The sequence below is a fragment of the Orcinus orca genome, chromosome 6 (genome assembly GCF_937001465.1).
Source record: "Orcinus orca chromosome 6, mOrcOrc1.1, whole genome shotgun sequence".
Taxonomy (NCBI): Eukaryota; Metazoa; Chordata; class Mammalia; order Artiodactyla; family Delphinidae; genus Orcinus; species Orcinus orca.
Genome location: NC_064564.1, coordinates 117,088,176 through 117,104,409, shown reverse-complemented (window position 1 = coordinate 117,104,409; position 16,234 = coordinate 117,088,176). Strand labels below are relative to the sequence as shown.

At 59.9% G+C, this 16,234-nt stretch overlaps 1 protein-coding gene across 6 annotated transcripts; it reads right to left on the bottom strand.

Annotated features, from left to right (window-relative positions):
* Positions 1 to 864: 864 nt before the first annotated feature.
* On the bottom strand, positions 865 to 15,911 carry GTF3C5 (general transcription factor IIIC subunit 5). 6 transcript variants are annotated; one of them, XM_033426869.2, is made up of 11 exons: positions 15,519 to 15,910; positions 13,161 to 13,380; positions 11,714 to 11,912; positions 7,631 to 7,826; positions 6,404 to 6,508; positions 5,060 to 5,174; positions 4,563 to 4,643; positions 4,281 to 4,378; positions 3,202 to 3,284; positions 2,377 to 2,519; positions 865 to 1,600 (listed from the first exon to the last, which is right to left on the bottom strand). In XM_033426869.2, the coding sequence occupies exons 1-11, from the start codon at positions 15,663 to 15,665 to the stop codon at positions 1,320 to 1,322; spliced, it is 1,668 nt and encodes a 555-aa protein (XP_033282760.1). In that variant the 5' UTR covers positions 15,666 to 15,910; the 3' UTR covers positions 865 to 1,319. The 6 variants fall into 6 exon arrangements, 4 of the variants coding, with proteins under 4 accessions (XP_033282760.1, XP_004269110.1, XP_049567731.1 ...); XM_004269062.4 differs by having other exon boundaries at positions 865 to 1,495; positions 15,519 to 15,909; XR_004482927.2 differs by having other exon boundaries at positions 1,355 to 1,495; positions 3,198 to 3,284; positions 15,519 to 15,911.
* Positions 15,912 to 16,234: the final 323 nt, after the last annotated feature.

Genomic DNA, 16,234 nt, shown 5'->3' with positions numbered 1-16,234 from the left:
GGCACATAGAAGGCAGGTTCTGGGTAAGGTGGGGCTTAGCTGCAGAGGGAGTGTCCCTGCCCCCCGGCATGCCTCTCTCAGCTCTGCACAGGGACCAAGGCGGCTTCCGGGAGAGGGGGGCCAGAACCCAGACCTTCTCCCTCTGAGCTTTGAGGTTAGCAGCATGGTTAAGAAGTGGGACCAGCCGCAGCTAAGATCCACCAGCAGAGACCTCGGCCTGAGTGAAAGCGGTACAGAGGTGAGGGAAGGGGGAAGGCCCAGGCAGCTGCACCTCACCCCCAGTGGGAGCGACAGGCACGTCGGGGCGCTCAGCTCTCCAAGGCCGGTTCCCAGAACTGACCACTTCAGGCCAACTGTGCGCCACTGGGGTTTCTGACCTGTCGTGGGAGGGGGCTTCCGTCTGACTTTGGAACTTGTGGTCACACTCCGTGGCCCAGCCTGCCGGCTGAGGAACTGGGTGATGGGGCTCATCTCTGGCTCAGGCAGTGTGTGTGTGGGTACTCCCCGGGGAGGGCAGGTTCAGCCCCACCAGGGACCCTGCAATCCCTGGAAACCTCTGGCTTCACACCAGGCAGCCCTGAGACAGGGTCTGTCTCCCGTGAGCCTCTGAAGAACACATCCACTTGGAACAGGAAGGGATGAACGTGAGGCTGTAGGGCCCCCCGGGCTGCAGTTACTTCTGGCTGCTCTCACCTGGCCCACCTACCGAGGGGCATCAGGCCTGTTCTCAACCATCCCGGCATCACCCACCACGAGGTCACTGAATGAACGACTGAAGGGACAAACGACGTCCAGCAGGGAGCCCAAGCCCAGAGGCAAGAGGAAACCCCTCTCTGGCTGACATCCCCACTGAGACACCAAGGCTCCTTGGGAAAATGTGTTTAATACGGACAATTCCAGCTGGGCCTGCCCTTTGCCAGGTTACCCCAAACGGATGGGGTCCAGACACGATGGCAGACTTCGCCGCCTGTGACCACGGACCAGGCTCCTCGCCCCGTCCTTTTGCCTCAGCAGCAGCCAGGGCCGGCCCTCCCCCGCTGCACCATCTGCACCTCCAGCGCTTGCTGGTCTCGGCCAGAGGGAGGTGCTGGGCGCTGGCTCAGCCCGAGGGACACCGGGCTGGCTCGCGGCTGTGCAAAGTCGGGGCACCACCTTCGGGATGGCCCCGGGCAGCCAGGGTCGGCTGTACCCGGCTGCTTTCCTCAGCAGGGCCGCCTGGGGACATTCTGGCTTCTGTGGGCAGCAGCAGGGGACCCCGGCTTGTCCTGGGTCCCTCATCAGGCCTGGTCGGGGCGCCCAGCCTGGAGCCCAGGGCTGCATCACACGTAGTCCAGAATTTCCGTCTCCATCTCGTTCTCGCTCCCGTCCGACGGCTTGAAGTCGTCCTCATCGTCCTCGTCGTCCTCGTCCTCCGCGTCCTCTGCTTCCTCGTCCCCAGATCCGCAGGTCAGCTGTTCTTTCCCGTCGTCAGCTTTGGCCGGGCTGGAGAAGAGAGCTGGGCCAAAAGACAGGCCGTGTGTGTCCCGTCGTTGGCTCCTGGGCGCACCCACACCAGCTGTCGCTGGTCTCAGCCAGAGGCCCTCGGCTCCTGGGGGCCTGTCTACAAATACGGGTGTCTGGGCTCAAGCTCTAGAGAAGCTGCTTTGGGAAGCAGGACGGCTGGGGGACCTGGGACTCCAGTTGAAAAAGCACTTCAAGGAACACTGAGGCCAAGGGCCTTGAAAACCTCTTCCCCGGAGGAGCCTCCGGCAGCTCATGGGTCCCGTGGACTCCCCAGGAGTGTGCAGGGCTCTGTGTCAGTGCTTTTCTCAACTGGACTCTCAGAGGGGGGCTGTGTCCTAAAGGAGGCTGAGAACCCCTACTCCCATCAGCTCCACAGGGGCTGGTGGGTCTGGGACGCCCCCTCCCCGAGCCTGGGAGGAACCCCGAGAGGGGCCCTTTCGCTTGCTCTCCCCCAGCCCCGTCAGACCTGCAGTGCAGCAGGGCTCACACCCCGTGCAGGGATGCTCATCCTGCGGAGGGGCAGGCAGTGCCGGGTGACAGGAGCCCAGGCCCCGCCGTCCCTGCCCTCCCAGGGGAGACGGGAGCAACGTGCCCACACGTGGCCAGAGGATGTAGGGTGACGTCAGGGCATAAAGCGGCGGCCCCCCTGGCAGCACTGGCCCTGTTCCAGCCCCACCCCTCTGGGCCCGTCTCCTGCCTTCAACCCCCAGGGCTGAGCCCTGTCTCCAAAGGCCCCCCTCCCACCACTCTCAGGGCAAGAGGCTCCCACCTGGGTGCAATTTCTTGGGGAGCAGGTCCTCTAGGGACACTTGCTTGGGCCCCAGAGGGGGCCCCAGAGCACCCAGGGCGTCCCTTCACCCCGAGCACTCTCACCAGGCCTCTTGGAGCGGATGGTGTGCCGGATCATGAGGGACATCATGTCCCTCAGGTCATCACTGGTCTTGGGGAGGCACCAGCCGTCCCGCTCTGTGCAGAGACTTTCAGCGCCGTCATTGCGGTGTATGATCTTCTGCAGCCTGGGCGTTGGGAGACAGAGTTCCGGGGTGGGGTCTCTGCTCACAGGGGCCAGGCAGCGGTTTTGGCAGAGCTGGGGTCGTGCTCAGAAAAACAGCACTCAGAGCGCCACCCCGAGGGAGGAGCTCGGTCACGAAGGGCGTCAAGAAAGCGGTCCACCCCCAGCTGGGGCCCCGACCCCACCCTGCACACGAGGCAGGCGTGTGCCGCGGCCCACTGGCCTGGCGAGAGCCTGAGCGTTCACCAGGTTCCAGGCTGGGTTTAACAGGCTCCCGCCTCCTCCCACCCCAGCACCCCTCCCCCAGGTTTTTAAACATCACGAGGAACAACTGGCTTAAAGGTTTCTGGGATTCTGATCAACTCCAGGGCCTGGGGACCGTGTCAGGAACCCCCATGCGGGCGAAGGAGGAGGAAGGCAAAGACCCCGGCCCAGCGCTGTGCTCTGCGCGCAGCACAGCCGGCTGCTCAGAGGTGCGGCCCGAGGCGCACCCGGGAAGCCACTCCCGAGGGCCGCGCGAGCCCGGGCAGAGGACTCCCAGGCGGCCGGCCTCCTCGCTGAGAGATTAAGGCTGACGTGAAGTGGAAGAGTCGCAGGAAACACCTCGGTCCCCGGCTGGTTTCTCTGCACTGACCCCGAGTCCCACGGTCCCCACCTCGGCGTCTCAGGGCCCCGCACGTACGTACTCGTCCACGTTCAAGTCGCAAAACTGGTAGAACATCTGTCGGTACGGTGGCAAGGCCCCCTCCCGGAAGATGTAGACCGAGTCCTGGCAAAGGAGGGCAGAGACGGCAAGGTCGGAGGGAGCGTCCCCGGGGGCGGGCGGCACAGGAGAGCCCCACGCCGTGGCTCCCACGGGGCCTCTCCCAGGGCGGCTGCCTATCCTGCTCCCAGGACCTGGCAGGCCTGGCTCTTCTCCCTGGACTCAGGCGAGGCAGACGGGCCACAGGCCGGGGAGCCGGTGTGCAGAAAACGAGCCGCAACTCCCCAGGCGTCGAGGGGTGGTCGAAGCAGCCAGGCCCTCCCTTGGGCCCTGGGACCGTGAGCCGCCGGGGGCCGGGGCTGGGCTCTGCCTCGGAGCCTCCCTGCAGGGCCCTCCGCACGTCTCTCTTCCACTGCTCGGTCATCTTAGGTGGCCCTGCAGGCCAGTTCCAGAGGTGGGGATAAAGGCCTAAGACAAGAGTCCTGGAGGAGGACGGCTGCTCTGGCGAGGGTCCGGGCCCTCCCTGAGGAGCGGAGACCTGACGCTGCTGGGAGACAGCCGCCCCAACCCCTCTACGAGGCAAGTGACTCCAGGGAGGGGGCCACCCTGCCGGCCTCCCCCTCCGAGCCTGGAGCAGCTCACGTCGGCCAGGCACGGGAAGGGCCCCGGGAGTCGCCGCCCCTGCTGCGCGCCTGTGCTAACGAGAGCCTGAGCCTGTGAGGGCGGCCCGCGTCCAGCCCACGGCCAGGGTGCAGACGGTCTGCTCTGGCTTCAGGCCCACAGCGCCTGAGCCTCACCAGCCCCGTGGCTGCCACACGGGGCTGCTGGCATCTGAGCCCCTCCCTGAGACGTACCCAGGTGGTCCCAGCACCCACGCCCAGAGGCTGTCCCGGGAGGTGGGAGTCACGTAAAGGCACAGGGAGGGCAGAGCGGCCTCAGTCGGAGCCCCTCCTGGCGTCACAGGCGGGGCTGGGGGCTGTGTGAGGGGTCCTGGGCCTGCCCGAGGGAGGGGCCGCCGCCCCCCGCGCCCTCACCCAGGAGGGCAGCTCAGGGGACACCCACCTTGAGCTTGTACTTGTTGGAGGCCAACTTGCGTGCACTGGCCGACCCTGAGGGACCCAGGCCCTGCTTCAGGTCTTGCATGGTGACGAGCTGGCTGCCTGCGAGGGGACCACGGCAGGGCTTTGGAATACGGGGGTGTGTGTTTCTCCCGCCCCCCCTCCCCGGGGTGCGCGGGCCAGCAGTGCCCTGGAGTGACCTCCTCGGGAAGCCCCTTCCCATCCCGCCATCCGGACGCCCGTCTTCCCCAGCGCCTGATCCGCAGAGGGAGCCTGAGCCCCTTACTCGTTTTTTTGACGGTGATGGGGAGGCTGTAGTTGTAGGTGCTGCGCTTGGCCTTGACGGGCATGTCGCTGGGGGCGTAACCTGCCGGAGGGGGGCGTGCATCAGGTGGGGTGGGCACAGAGCCCCTTCTGGCAGCCACAGGCGCACCGGGGTTCCCTGGGGCGGCTCCTGAGAAGGGGACTCAGGCCTCCCACTGGAGTGACAGGAGCCGCCGCGTCCTGGTGCTTTGTGTGCGGGGGGGTCACCGCGGGCCGGGGACAGGAGACTGACGGGACGCCTGGCCTGCACCACAGGAGCTGTAAGGAGCCACTAGAGCATCACCACAGGAGCCAGGACGAGAGCTCGGGTCCTCGTGTCTGCGCTATTCTGTCCCTAACAGTCCCACCAAGGGGGGAATATATCCTCTCCACGTGGATATATTCGTATTACAGAAGAGAATGCTGGAAACAGAAAGCGATAAAGGGAAAAGGAAAGCAAGGGTTTCGGTAATTGTTTACCGTATTTCATTCCACAACGGATTCGGAAGTCAAGGACTTGATAAATCTTGGCGTCTGGGTGTTTTCGGGGGTCGTACCCGAATCGAATCCAGAGGCTTCTCCAGGGGCCTGTTATCTGGAGACAGAAAGGGCGGGAGTGCGAAGTGTGGTCAAGGCCGATCCCCGGCCCCCGAGTTGCAGGCCCAGGTGGCTGCCCACATGGGGCAGCACCACACGCCCACGAGTTGGGGACAGGCTCTGGAACCCTGCCCCCCAGCTCGCACGTGTGGCTCGGTCACCTCGGGTAGGTCACTTGGCCTTTCCAAGCCTTGGTCTTCCAGTCAGATGGCGTCTTGGTGAGGATTAAATGAGATGGTGCCCCTGAAGCCCTCACCGCAGTGCCCAGCACAGAGAAAGAGCTCAAGAACTGTCACAACTGTGCTAATGGATGGAGGCACTGTCCCCAAACAGCGCTCCCGAGGTCCTTGTGTCCAGAAAGCCAATGCTGAAAGGCAGGCAGCAGCTCTGTGATGTCGGGTCTAAGCCCAGGAGGGATGAGCCCGTCTCATGCCCCCCACCTCCTGGCCATCACAGTCACGGTCACGTTGTCCATCTGCCTCCCCAGGCCCCAGGTTGGACCCTTGGCCAGCAGGAGCTCTTCCTCACAGCACCTTGGGGAATCTCAGTGATGACAGCCCCATCTCCATCCCTCCTGGACTGAGTCCAAGGCGCCTGTGACCGCCACTGAACGCCCCTCAACCCAGGGAGAATGCGTGAAGGCAGGTGGCACTGTGGTTAGGGGCCCAGGCGCTGCAGCCAAACAGGCCGGGGTCCCCAGGGGGCTCTGCCACTCCCTGGCTGTAGGATCTTGGCCCATCAAGTCGCCAATCTGAGCCGAGCCTCTTCATCAGAGGTCCAAACCCTGCTGCCATGCCCCATGGAAGAAGAAAGGATGCTATGCACATAGCACTTAACCCAGGGCCTGGTCCTTAGAAAGCTCTCCATACAAGGCCATTAAAAAATGTATAATCCCGGGCTTCCATGGTGGTGCAGTGGTTGAGAGTACGCCTGCCGATGCAGGGGACACGGTTCGTGCCCCGGTCCGGGAAGATCCCACATGCCGCGGAGCGGCTAGGCCCGTGAGCCATGACCGCTGAGCCTGCGCGTCTGGAGTCTGTGCTCCGCAACAGGAGAGGCCACAACAGTGAGAGGCCCGCGTACCACAAAAAACAAAGTATAATCCCTTTAAGAAGCCATCCTCCAGCTGCTGGGACAGGGCCGCCTGCCCTTGCTGGGGCTCTGAGGCACGTCAGGGATCAGGACAGCGCAGGTGGGAAGCGCGGTGGGCGGTGGGTGGGCACTCACCATGTAATAGGCCATGAAGGGCAGCAAGACCTTGAGCTTGTCGGGGTGGACGCTGATGTTGGCCTTGACAGCGTTACGTGACCAGATGGGGCGGATTTCAAACAGCTGGAGGGTCAAGGCAGAGGCTGAGAAGAGCACCCACAGCTTCCCCGCCTGCCCCAGGCTCCCCGCATGGTCTGGCCCCAGAGGACCTTCCTGAGAGGAGTGGGGGTGGGGGGAGCAGGGGCCAGGCAGGTGGGGAGGGGCCTCTGCGCACGCCCACTCGTCCCGCGCTGAGAAGCGCCCTGCTCGCCCAGCACGTGTCAAGTGCGGTTGCAGGGCCTGGGGGTCCTGAAATGACCATGAAAGACGCTGTCCCTGTCCTTAGGCGGCTCAAAGGGCAGCGGAGAGGCAGAGGACCAAAGGAGCCAGAGCAGGGCCAGGAGGGGGACGGGCCGGAGCTCTGGGCCCCTGAGCAGCCCCAGAGGGCAGGGGCCTGAGCCGGGATGTGACGAAGGCCGCAGGGGACGGCCCACCCCCTCCCAGTGGGAGGGCTGTGAAGGGCCAGTGGGGCTGGGGTGGGAGGGCCAGGGTGGGAGCGGCCTTGAGCCAGGTGGGAGATTGGGCTGTGTCCTGATGACAACGAGGGGCCTTGGAGAGTGGCCCCCACTTCCCCCCGACCTAGCGACTGCTAGAAACATAACAAGGTGTCCACCACTTAAGAAATAACATCCCACCCCACCCCCGTCCCGCACCAAGGGGACAGTCAAGTTCAACAGGGGCAGGGGCAAGGGTCGGTCAGCAGTGACATGCTGAGAACCTACTGTCCACACCTGTGGCGACACAAGGACCAGAGTCCCCTGGCCTGGGTCTCCCAGAACCTGCAAGCCAGCGGGTAAGGCAGAAGGCCGCCTCCGCCCAGGGCCCCCGTCCAGCCCGGCTCTAACGGGGAGGAAGCACCGGGCCTGGTGCACACCAGGTGCCCCATCTGGTGTGTTGCAGCCAAGGGCTGGATGAACAAAGCTTCCGGAATCCCGGAGCTCCACGCCGAGGTCGCATGTGGGCGACGTTTACCATCCCAAAGGGGCCTCTCGTGAGCTTGAAGGAGACTTTGAGCTCCGGGGGGGCGGGGCTTACACTGGCATAGCTTTAGATGGCGCATCTGGAGGTGAGGAGCTCCCACGTGTTAATAAGCGAGCCTAAGACAAGGTGCGGCCAGTGAAGGTGTGGCCGGGGGGCCGGGCTCACCTGCCTCAGCTCCTCCTCCACCTTGTGGTCCACGGGGTTGGTGCACACCTTCCTCCAGGTCTGGGCCGCAGCCTCTAGCGGCTGCTCGGGTGCCTCATCCCCCTCGAAGTTGACAAAGATGGCATTGTGAGGGCGCCGGGCCCTGCTCAGGCCGATCAGGTTCTCCCCGGAGATGGAGGGGTTGTTGTAGCCTTCCCTAGGAGCAGAGAGCTGCTGAGGGCGGGAGCGCCAGGCGTGGGCCCGCTGGACACGGGCAGCCCACGTGTGGGTGCGTTTCCCTGGAATCTGGGTGAGAAGCGGATCTCAGCCCCGGCCACTGAAGGCAGGCGCCTGTGTTCTCAGGCTGATGACCAGGAGAAGAAGGGGGAGCGAGTCCGAGTCAGCTCAGAGAGGCTCCGAAGCAGGGCCAGGCCAAGAGCCCCAGAGGCTGGGGTGTGGGGAAGGGCCCCTGCCGTGAGGCTGGTGGCCTCACGACTGCATCGCGTCGAGCACGGCACCGTCCAGCCAGTGAAAAGCTGGAAACAGCCCAGATGCCCATCAGGGCAGGGACAGTGGAATCAGCTGAGGCGCGGGCGGCCACACGGGAACCACCAATCAGCTGTCAGAGCGCAGCTGTGCTTACTGACGCCCACAAGTCACTCATCTAACCCTTGAAACAATCCTACGAGGAAGGACCCATTTCCCATGAAGTCACTGAGGCCACAGGGGTTGGAAACCTGCCTCGAGCCAGAGCTCGAGGTAATGGAGCTGGGACTTGAGCCCAGGGAGGCTGGCGGGGCCGCTAACCTCCGTCCTGCTCGGAAGCATCTCAACGATACCGCGGTGAAGGGAGGACGTATACTACCAGACGCTCTCGTCACAGAGGCTAAAAGAAGAGCTCTGGGGACCTCCCTGGAGGTCCAGTGGTTAGGACTGCGAGCTTCCACTGAAAGGGGCCTGGGTTCGAGCCCTGGTCAGGGACCTAGGATCCATCCCGCAAGCCGCACAGTGCGGCCAAAAACAAAAGGGGGGGATGGGGCTCTGCCACCAGCCGTTAGCACAGACACACAGGGTCAACGATTCCTAGGGGGCTCGGAGCGCTTCCCTCGGAGGTGGGACATCAGGAACATCACAGCTTCGCGAAAGCAGGGGGAACAGTACAAGGAGCCCCCATAAGCCCACCATCCGCTTCCACAACTGCCGTCACAGGGCCCATTTCACGCCATCCGGGCCCCACCCCAAACCCACTCAATTATTTTGCAGTGCATTTCAGAGTATGTCCTGGATGTCACACAGGTGATTAATACCTTTTAAATTTGTTTCCATTTTACCGTAATTTTCTACATGAGTGCATACCATCTGCATATTTATAAAGAACAACAAAGTGATTTTTTCACATTGGGAAACAAAATTACAAAGACGGGATCAAATCTGTGCCTTTGTTAAACAACATGACTCCATTTGAAACCATCCTGAACACTATCCTGTTTTCCAAGACAACTCCCCGAGGCCCCAGACGCCCCCGAAGAAAACAGAAAGCCCCGGGCACTCCCTCTGGGCCAGGCAGCAGCAGGGCGCGGGCCGCCTGCCCTCCCCCCTCAACTGCCTCGAGGAGGGGGGACCCCCGTCAGGCCAGCGTCCCAGCCTGGCCTCTGCCCACTGGCCATATAGGAAGCTCAGCCCCCCTGGACCCAGGAAGGCCAGCAAGGCGGGGGCCAGGCCTCCTCTGCCAGTCCTTGGTACCCATGAGGGCCATCAGAGCAGGAAAATCGATGGCAGCCCTGGGAGAAAAGGCAGGTTCCTTCCACGCACTGGAAAATCGATAAACGACATGGGAGAAAAACAGGGCCTGTGGGTTCAAGGGCAGCCGGCCCTCCACCCCTGTCCCCCTCCCAGAGGCTGGGAGACAGCTGTTTGCAGGCCCTACAGGACGGAGCAGTGACTCTGACGCTGCCATCCAGCATCAGGGCCGGCAATGCGGGGCGGGGGACGGGTGCCTCTAGTTCCTTCTTCTACATATTTTTGTTTCTGACTGTAAGAGTAAAATGCTTGTGGGGGAAAAATAAGTTTCAAATTTCAGAAACATGTACATTTAAAACATTTGAAACTCTCATAATGAGTATAACATACGCACAGAAAACTGCACACACTAGGGTTTTCAGCAGGGAGGGAATGGACCCGATTCCTTGCAGTTATACATTTCTATAATGTCTGGTCTTTTCTAACAAGCACAATTTACTCCTGCAATCAGAAAAAGGATGGCGGGGGGTGGCATTATGGACTCAACTGGCCTGAGAGACATCGACCCTTGTCTGGCTCTCGACTTACTTTTGAGGCAATGGGGAAACGGAGCGAGGACTGGGCCCTGGATGACGTGAAGGACACTGTTAACGTTTGCTCGTTCTGATGACAGCACTATGGCTAAGTTAAAATAAACCAAGTCCTTCCCAGTTAGAGACACACACTTGTTTCTGGAGGACGCGCTGTGATGCTGGGGGTGGAGGTGGTGGGGAGGTGAAACCAGCAGCAGCAAGTTGAGGCTGGTGACGTAGGTGGGCGTCCATCACACACTCCTCTCTCCTTTCGGAACTCCCCAGAATATATTTTTTAAAGGAAGGGGACAACACACCTTTCTCCTTAGCATAAAATCTAAGCTCCTTTCTGTGGTCCGTGCGACCCTCACCCCACCCCCCTCTCGGCTCTCTGCGCTTCGGGGGCAACACCCCCGACTGTTCCTTTGCATGTGCCAGCCCCCTGGTCTGGAACGTTCTCCCCGGATCTTCACCTGCCTGGCTCTGTCATCACACAGGTCTGTTTCAAAGTTCAGCTCCCCCGAGGACCCTCCCGCACTCCACTCACTGTGCATGACAGCCCACTCCCCACTTATCTCCTTTAAGACACACACCTGCCCGCAGGCTCCCACCGCCCGCTCATCCTTCACTGGGGCTCCACCGGCTCCCCAGCCCCCGGCCCTGCACGGAGCCGCCTGTCGCGTCCCCACTGACACTGGCTCCAAGGGGAGCCCTGGGCCCCGACAGGCGGTCAGTACTCGTTGATGGAAATACTTGATGAGGGAAGAGAAGCTTCTCGCCCTCCCGCCGCTCTGCAGATAACTGCTCTGGGCCCAAACTTCCCCGTCTTTCCAGGCTTCCATTATCACCCAGTTTACTTTTATAGCACAGAGTCTGCTCTAACACCTGCTTTTCCTAGAGCAAGTCTGGACACGAGCCATGTTGGTCCATGGAGCCCGCTTTCTTAAAGGCTGTGCAGTCTTCCTTGGCACAGACAGGCCGTCGTTTAATTAACTACATCATCCCTATTAGTGGACTGATCGCTCACTTATCCACTTTATCAAACTCTGCCCGGCACTCAGTGTTCTGAGTATTTCCAAAAGCCTCAGTCATTCGGCCCTCTAACGACGCCGAGAAGTGAGTACTGTTACTATTATTATCACCCCTGTTACAGGCGGGGAGGCTGGCGCGGGAGGTCGGGGCTCACCTGCCCGGCCTGTGATGAGGGATCACAGGTCCAGGACCTGAACGCGGGCCCCTGCCCACCGGGCTCTCTCGCCACACCAGGCCCTCGCAGCTCCTTGCTACTGCCCACAACCAACCAGAAAACGCTCTTGTCAGTGTATCTTTGGGCACAGAGGCGACAGTCACTGTGGGATAAATTCCTACAGGCCGCCTGGTCGTCAGGAAAGAACATTTAAAACTGTAATAGATTCTGCCAGGTTGCTCTCTAAAAAATATCGACCTCATTCCCAGGGCTCCTGCGGCAGGGGGTGTCTGTCTCTCCACACCTCAAGGTACACGCTTTTGGGGAGGGGTCTAAGTCCAAAGGCAACATCCTGATTCACACTCTGTGGTGTGAGGACAGCCCTGAGCAAGGCCTCCGGGTGGGGCGCGGGGACCAGGGCTGGTTCCTGACACCCCTGGTCAGGGCCCCTGGTCACCAGCTGCTCTGTTGCTGGGGCCACGGGCCTGAGTAAAGCCGGCCACCCTGGCCGCCTGACCCGCGAGTGGAAGAGTCCAGCCCTCTGAGCGCAGGGCCCTTGCCCTGAGCCCCGCTGCTGCGGGGCGGCGGCCACAGGGAGGTACTTACCGGTGCTGTGTCTCTGGGCGGTAGGAGTAGTCCACCGGGGTGTCCAGCCTGGAGAAGATGGGCGGGGGGATGTAGAGCGGCAGCTCCTGGTGGAAGAAATTCTCCTTCTCGGGCTTGACCATGAGCACCTTGCTGTACATGGACATGTGCCTGCCACCCGCCTCCGTGTGCACGGCCAGGTACTGGAAGTCGGACATTCCTGGGAAGAGAGGTAGACAGACGGCGGACACACTAGCGCACCCGCCCAGCACTGGCAGCTGCCACGCACCAGCACCCGCGTCTTCTCGGGTGCGCTGAGCGGGCCTCGCAGGGGAGGCTGCAGGAGCCAAAACAGTATGTCCGAGTCGCTTCTGGGAACTCGGCCCAGTCGCCTGGATAAATACTACTTTGGGGGGTCGGGGAGTTACCTGATATGTGAGGATAAAGTCTAGGTCAGTGCTGCTTAGACTGCACCGTGCACGTGACTCACCAGGGGTCTTGCTAAATGCAGATGCTGAGGTGCTGCATTTCTAACAAGCTCCCAGGTGAGGCCCATGCTGCTGGTCTGGGACACACACTGAGTGGTGACGTACCGGCTCAATTAGAGAGAGAAAGAAACGGATCACTTGGGAAGCCTCGTCCCGGGACGGACGGCCCTCTTTGGTGAATACCACTTTCCACCAGAATGACGGACGTTCCAAATGCCCCACTTGTGGGATCCCAGGCCCTGTTTTAGTTTCTTTACACTTTCTATCACCCTCTTCCTTTTTAGTCTTTATTCTCTTCAGTTTCTATCTTAGAACTGCAGCTGCAACTATAGATACTCTTGAGGCTTGTTAGTAATTTGCCAAGTACCATACGTGTGTGCAAACCGGCACACGGGCATCGTCTCTCTGAACTTCCACGAGGGTCTGAGGAACTCCGGGCTCCCACTGCACAGACAGGGAGACCGAGGGAGGCTGAGGCAGGCACAACTCCCCCTCTCCACCCCACGCCTTAGCACCTCCTCCCAGGGGTTCCCTGTGGGGAGCAAACTCGATTGAGGACCCCACGGGAGACATCCAGCTGGCTGAGAGTTCAAAGGACATAAGGTCCCAGGGGGCTGAGGTGACCTGGGGAGGCTTCAGAGGGTCGGTAAGACCAGCAGCAGTAAAAACCAAGAAGCTCCCCAAACACGAGGGCGGGGGTGGGGCTGAAAACTGGAGGCCTGTGGACCAGTTTAACTTGGCCCCGTAAAGCGGCTTTAACAATGCGATTTCTCAGAGAATTCCAGCTTCTCTTAAGAATGCAGAAAACCGAGCAGCAACGAGCAGGGCCTCCTGGACAGGGCCTGCGCTCTGCCACTCCCCTCACGCCTGGGCATATCCGGGCCCCCTTCACCGTGTGGATGACCCATGCAGCTCCTGCAGGCACGAGGGACGCAGGCCCTGAAATAACCCAGTGTGGTAAGAATGCATTTTGCAGTTACCTTGAAATTTGTAAACGGTGGAGACGATGCCAAGGCTCTCTATGTCGAACGTGACCTTGGGGTGAGCCTCAGGCCCCGGCGCCCCCCTCTGCCGCCTCATCTTCCTCTTGATCCGGAGCAGCAGGCTGCTGGTACTGAAGCGGTTGGCACACACGGGGTGGCAGTAGGGGTCCTTGGGCCGGAAGTACAGCTCCAGCCTCTTAGTGGGGTCTGCATAGATCTGCGGGAGGTCAAAGGAGACAGAGTGAAGCAGGGGGCAGCAAAGCAGCCGGCAGCTCCTCCCTCAGTGAAAGCCCGACGGCAACCCAGGTGGCCAGGGAAGGGCCAGGAGGATTTTTCCGTTCGTTCTGAGCTTTTAATTCCCGAAAGACTCATTTTTCAAACCCAAGTATCTTAGCTTTTATCTGGTAGGGAAAATGAAGACAGTCTCTTCCTTCTAAGAGGTTGTAAATTTGGAGACAGTAACTGTCAGTTAAGTAAAGCCACTGTCTCTCGAGTGACAGGTCAGTGCGGGTAACCACCTACTCTTCTGGGAGCACTTCACGGAGGTGCCACCCCCGTGTCTGCCGTGGAGAGCCTGGGTGGGAGTTGAATGACTTGTCTAGGGCTTCTTCTCTAGGAACTACCCACCCCAAAGGGTCCTGGCATTCACCCTCATATATACAAAAGTTTCGAGGTCCAAAGGAGATGAAATCAACAAATAACAAGCACTTTGGCCCTGACTAGTGTGACTCATCCTTTCCATGCCTTGGTTCCTTCTCCTTAAAATGGACATAATAACAGTACCTACTCATCAGATTGTTACAATGATTAAATGGAAATATATGTAAAGCACTTAGCCTGACACCTAAATCATGGTAATGTGTCATCGATATAGGAATGCTTGTCCCACATTGGGTAGGAGGGACACAGTGTCAGCTGTGAGCGTGTGGCAGCACCAACAATGTTAACTAGGCCAAGGTCATCTACTTGCTGGTCTGCTGGCTCCCCAACACCCAGGACACAACCTGGCCCTTAGCAGGTGCTCAGGAAGCATCTAGGGAAAGAAAGTTAGAAAGAGCCCCTACTGTCAGGAAACAGGTCTCTGAGACTGCTGTGCTGGGAATGACCCCAGATGTGGGGCTGGCACAGAGGAGGTACACAAGAAACAGGAATGGAATGAGTGAATGACCAGTCTCTTCCCAAAGGGGTCCCACTGTAACTGTGTCCAGACATCCCTGGCGTTAGCAGGAGTAAGGGTCCTGGTCAATGCCGCCGTAAAGTAAGTCAGGATAAAAGAAGAAAACATGACTGACTGGGCCTCTACTGGCCTCCTGTGCTTAATGACAGGTTCAAGGTTTTTCAGTATTCATAAAGGATGAGGAAGCAGAATTACGAGTTCAGACTTCAGAGGGAGATGTGCATGCGTTCAAATTCCCACTGTACCATGTAGGAGCCTGTCTGACCCAACCTTTCTTCCTGTGTCTTTATCAGAAAAATGGGAATAATAATGGTACCTAACTCACTAGATTGTCGTGAAGATTCAATCATGCATTTGACGAGTATTTTAGAAGCAGGCACAGTTATGGATATTAGGACCACGGGAGGTCCCGTTCTCATACAGTTTACAGCCTCAGAGCCAAAGGTCCAGGACAGACAATAAACACATTAAAACATAATTTCAGGTTGCAATTAGAGGTTAGCTGCTAGCAGCCACTTTAGTAAGGGCAGTCGAGGAAGGACTCTCTAAAGAAGAGACACTTCAAGATCTGGTGCGTGTAAGTCACTTACATAGAGCTTTGCACGAGGTAAGAATTCATCCCAGCTCCACTGTTTGCTGGGTGAACTTGAACAAGCTGATTCGGTTTCCTTGTAAAATTGGGACAATGACAGTTCCTACCTGGCAGGGTTCTAATGCGAATTGAATGTAAGTAAAGCACCTAGAAATGTAGCTGGTACAGAATAAATTGTTAGCTATTACTACTTTTAACACTAATAACATAATCCTTCCTCCCCCTCTCATTGTAGGTCAACGGTTCTTAATCTCCCCATACCTCAGTTTTCTGCTCTGTGAAATGAGGATGTGGCAGCCCAGCACATCCTGGGGAGCGGGGGGGGCGGGGGGGTCGGTGCAACTGAGCTCTTTTCATGGCATTAATGATGCGATGGAATGGACACCCTCTCCCCTCTGATCCCAGGGCTAAACTAACTTCCACGCCCGGCGGGTCTTGAAGCAAATCCCCGCCCACTGGCCGCTCCAGAGCCGACCTCGAGCTCCGTTGCCAAGGAAACCTCACATCCCTGGGTAGTCCCGCCCCTCGGCCGTAGTCAAACGACTCAGACCTCCCCTGTGGTCCCCGGAGACTCCCCGCTCCTCACCCGGGAGACGCCTTCCTCGCCGCCCAGGGTCTGCAGCATTTTGGACACGTCGCGCACCACGCCCGGGTACTCCACACACACTATGTGCCGCTCGCGCCGCAGCTCCACGGGGACGGCGACCCCCGGACCGCAGTCTGCCGCCGCCATTCTGCCAGTCTCGTCGGGCCCGCCGCGGGCCGTCCCTCCCCAAGCTCCTAGAGGCCTAGCCTGATCTGTTCCGCTAAGGAATCGTTCCGGGCTTCCTCCCCGCTCGCGTTTGTCGAAATCCCTGAGTTCCGCGAGGCTCGAAGGCCTCTGGGAGCACACCCCCGAGGTGAGGCCCCGAGGCTCGGGGTAAACGACAGCCCGTCCCTCAACTTCGTGTTTAAAACGAGGAGGGTTGGAACTCGAGGGGCGGGGTAGGGACCTGTCTCTTCCACCAACCCGCGAGGGACCTGGAGGCTTGTAAGACACGCCCACTCTCTTAGCCAATGAGAACCCGAGAGAGACGCCGAACTTTTTAGCCAATGAAGAGTCAGAAGGAAGCGAAGTTTCAGCCCCCTCCTTCCGCCTGCATAGGTTTTTAGTCAATAATGAACCAGGACTAGGCCGGGTCTCCTCCCCTTCCTCGGATCCCACCCAATGACAGCTCGAGGGCGGGCTCGAGGTAGACTTCCGGCCTGTCTTCTTGTGTGCTGAGGTCCCAGAAATGGTTTCCTGACGCCGGGTCCACCGGA

What these genes read in the sequence shown, in the direction of transcription:
- GTF3C5 (XM_033426869.2), bottom strand. Translation starts at nt 15,665, where the DNA reads ATGGCGGCGGCAGACTGCGGTCCGGGGGTCGCCGTCCCCGTGGAGCTG. An exon ending in CCTTCATGGCCTATTACATG is followed by an intron (nt 5,175 to 6,403) that starts GTGAGTGCCCAC and finishes TTCTGTCTCCAG; the next exon opens with ATAACAGGCCCCTGGAGAAG. An exon ending in CATCACCGTCAAAAAAACGA is followed by an intron (nt 4,379 to 4,562) that starts GTAAGGGGCTCA and finishes GTCCCCTCGCAG; the next exon opens with GCAGCCAGCTCGTCACCATG.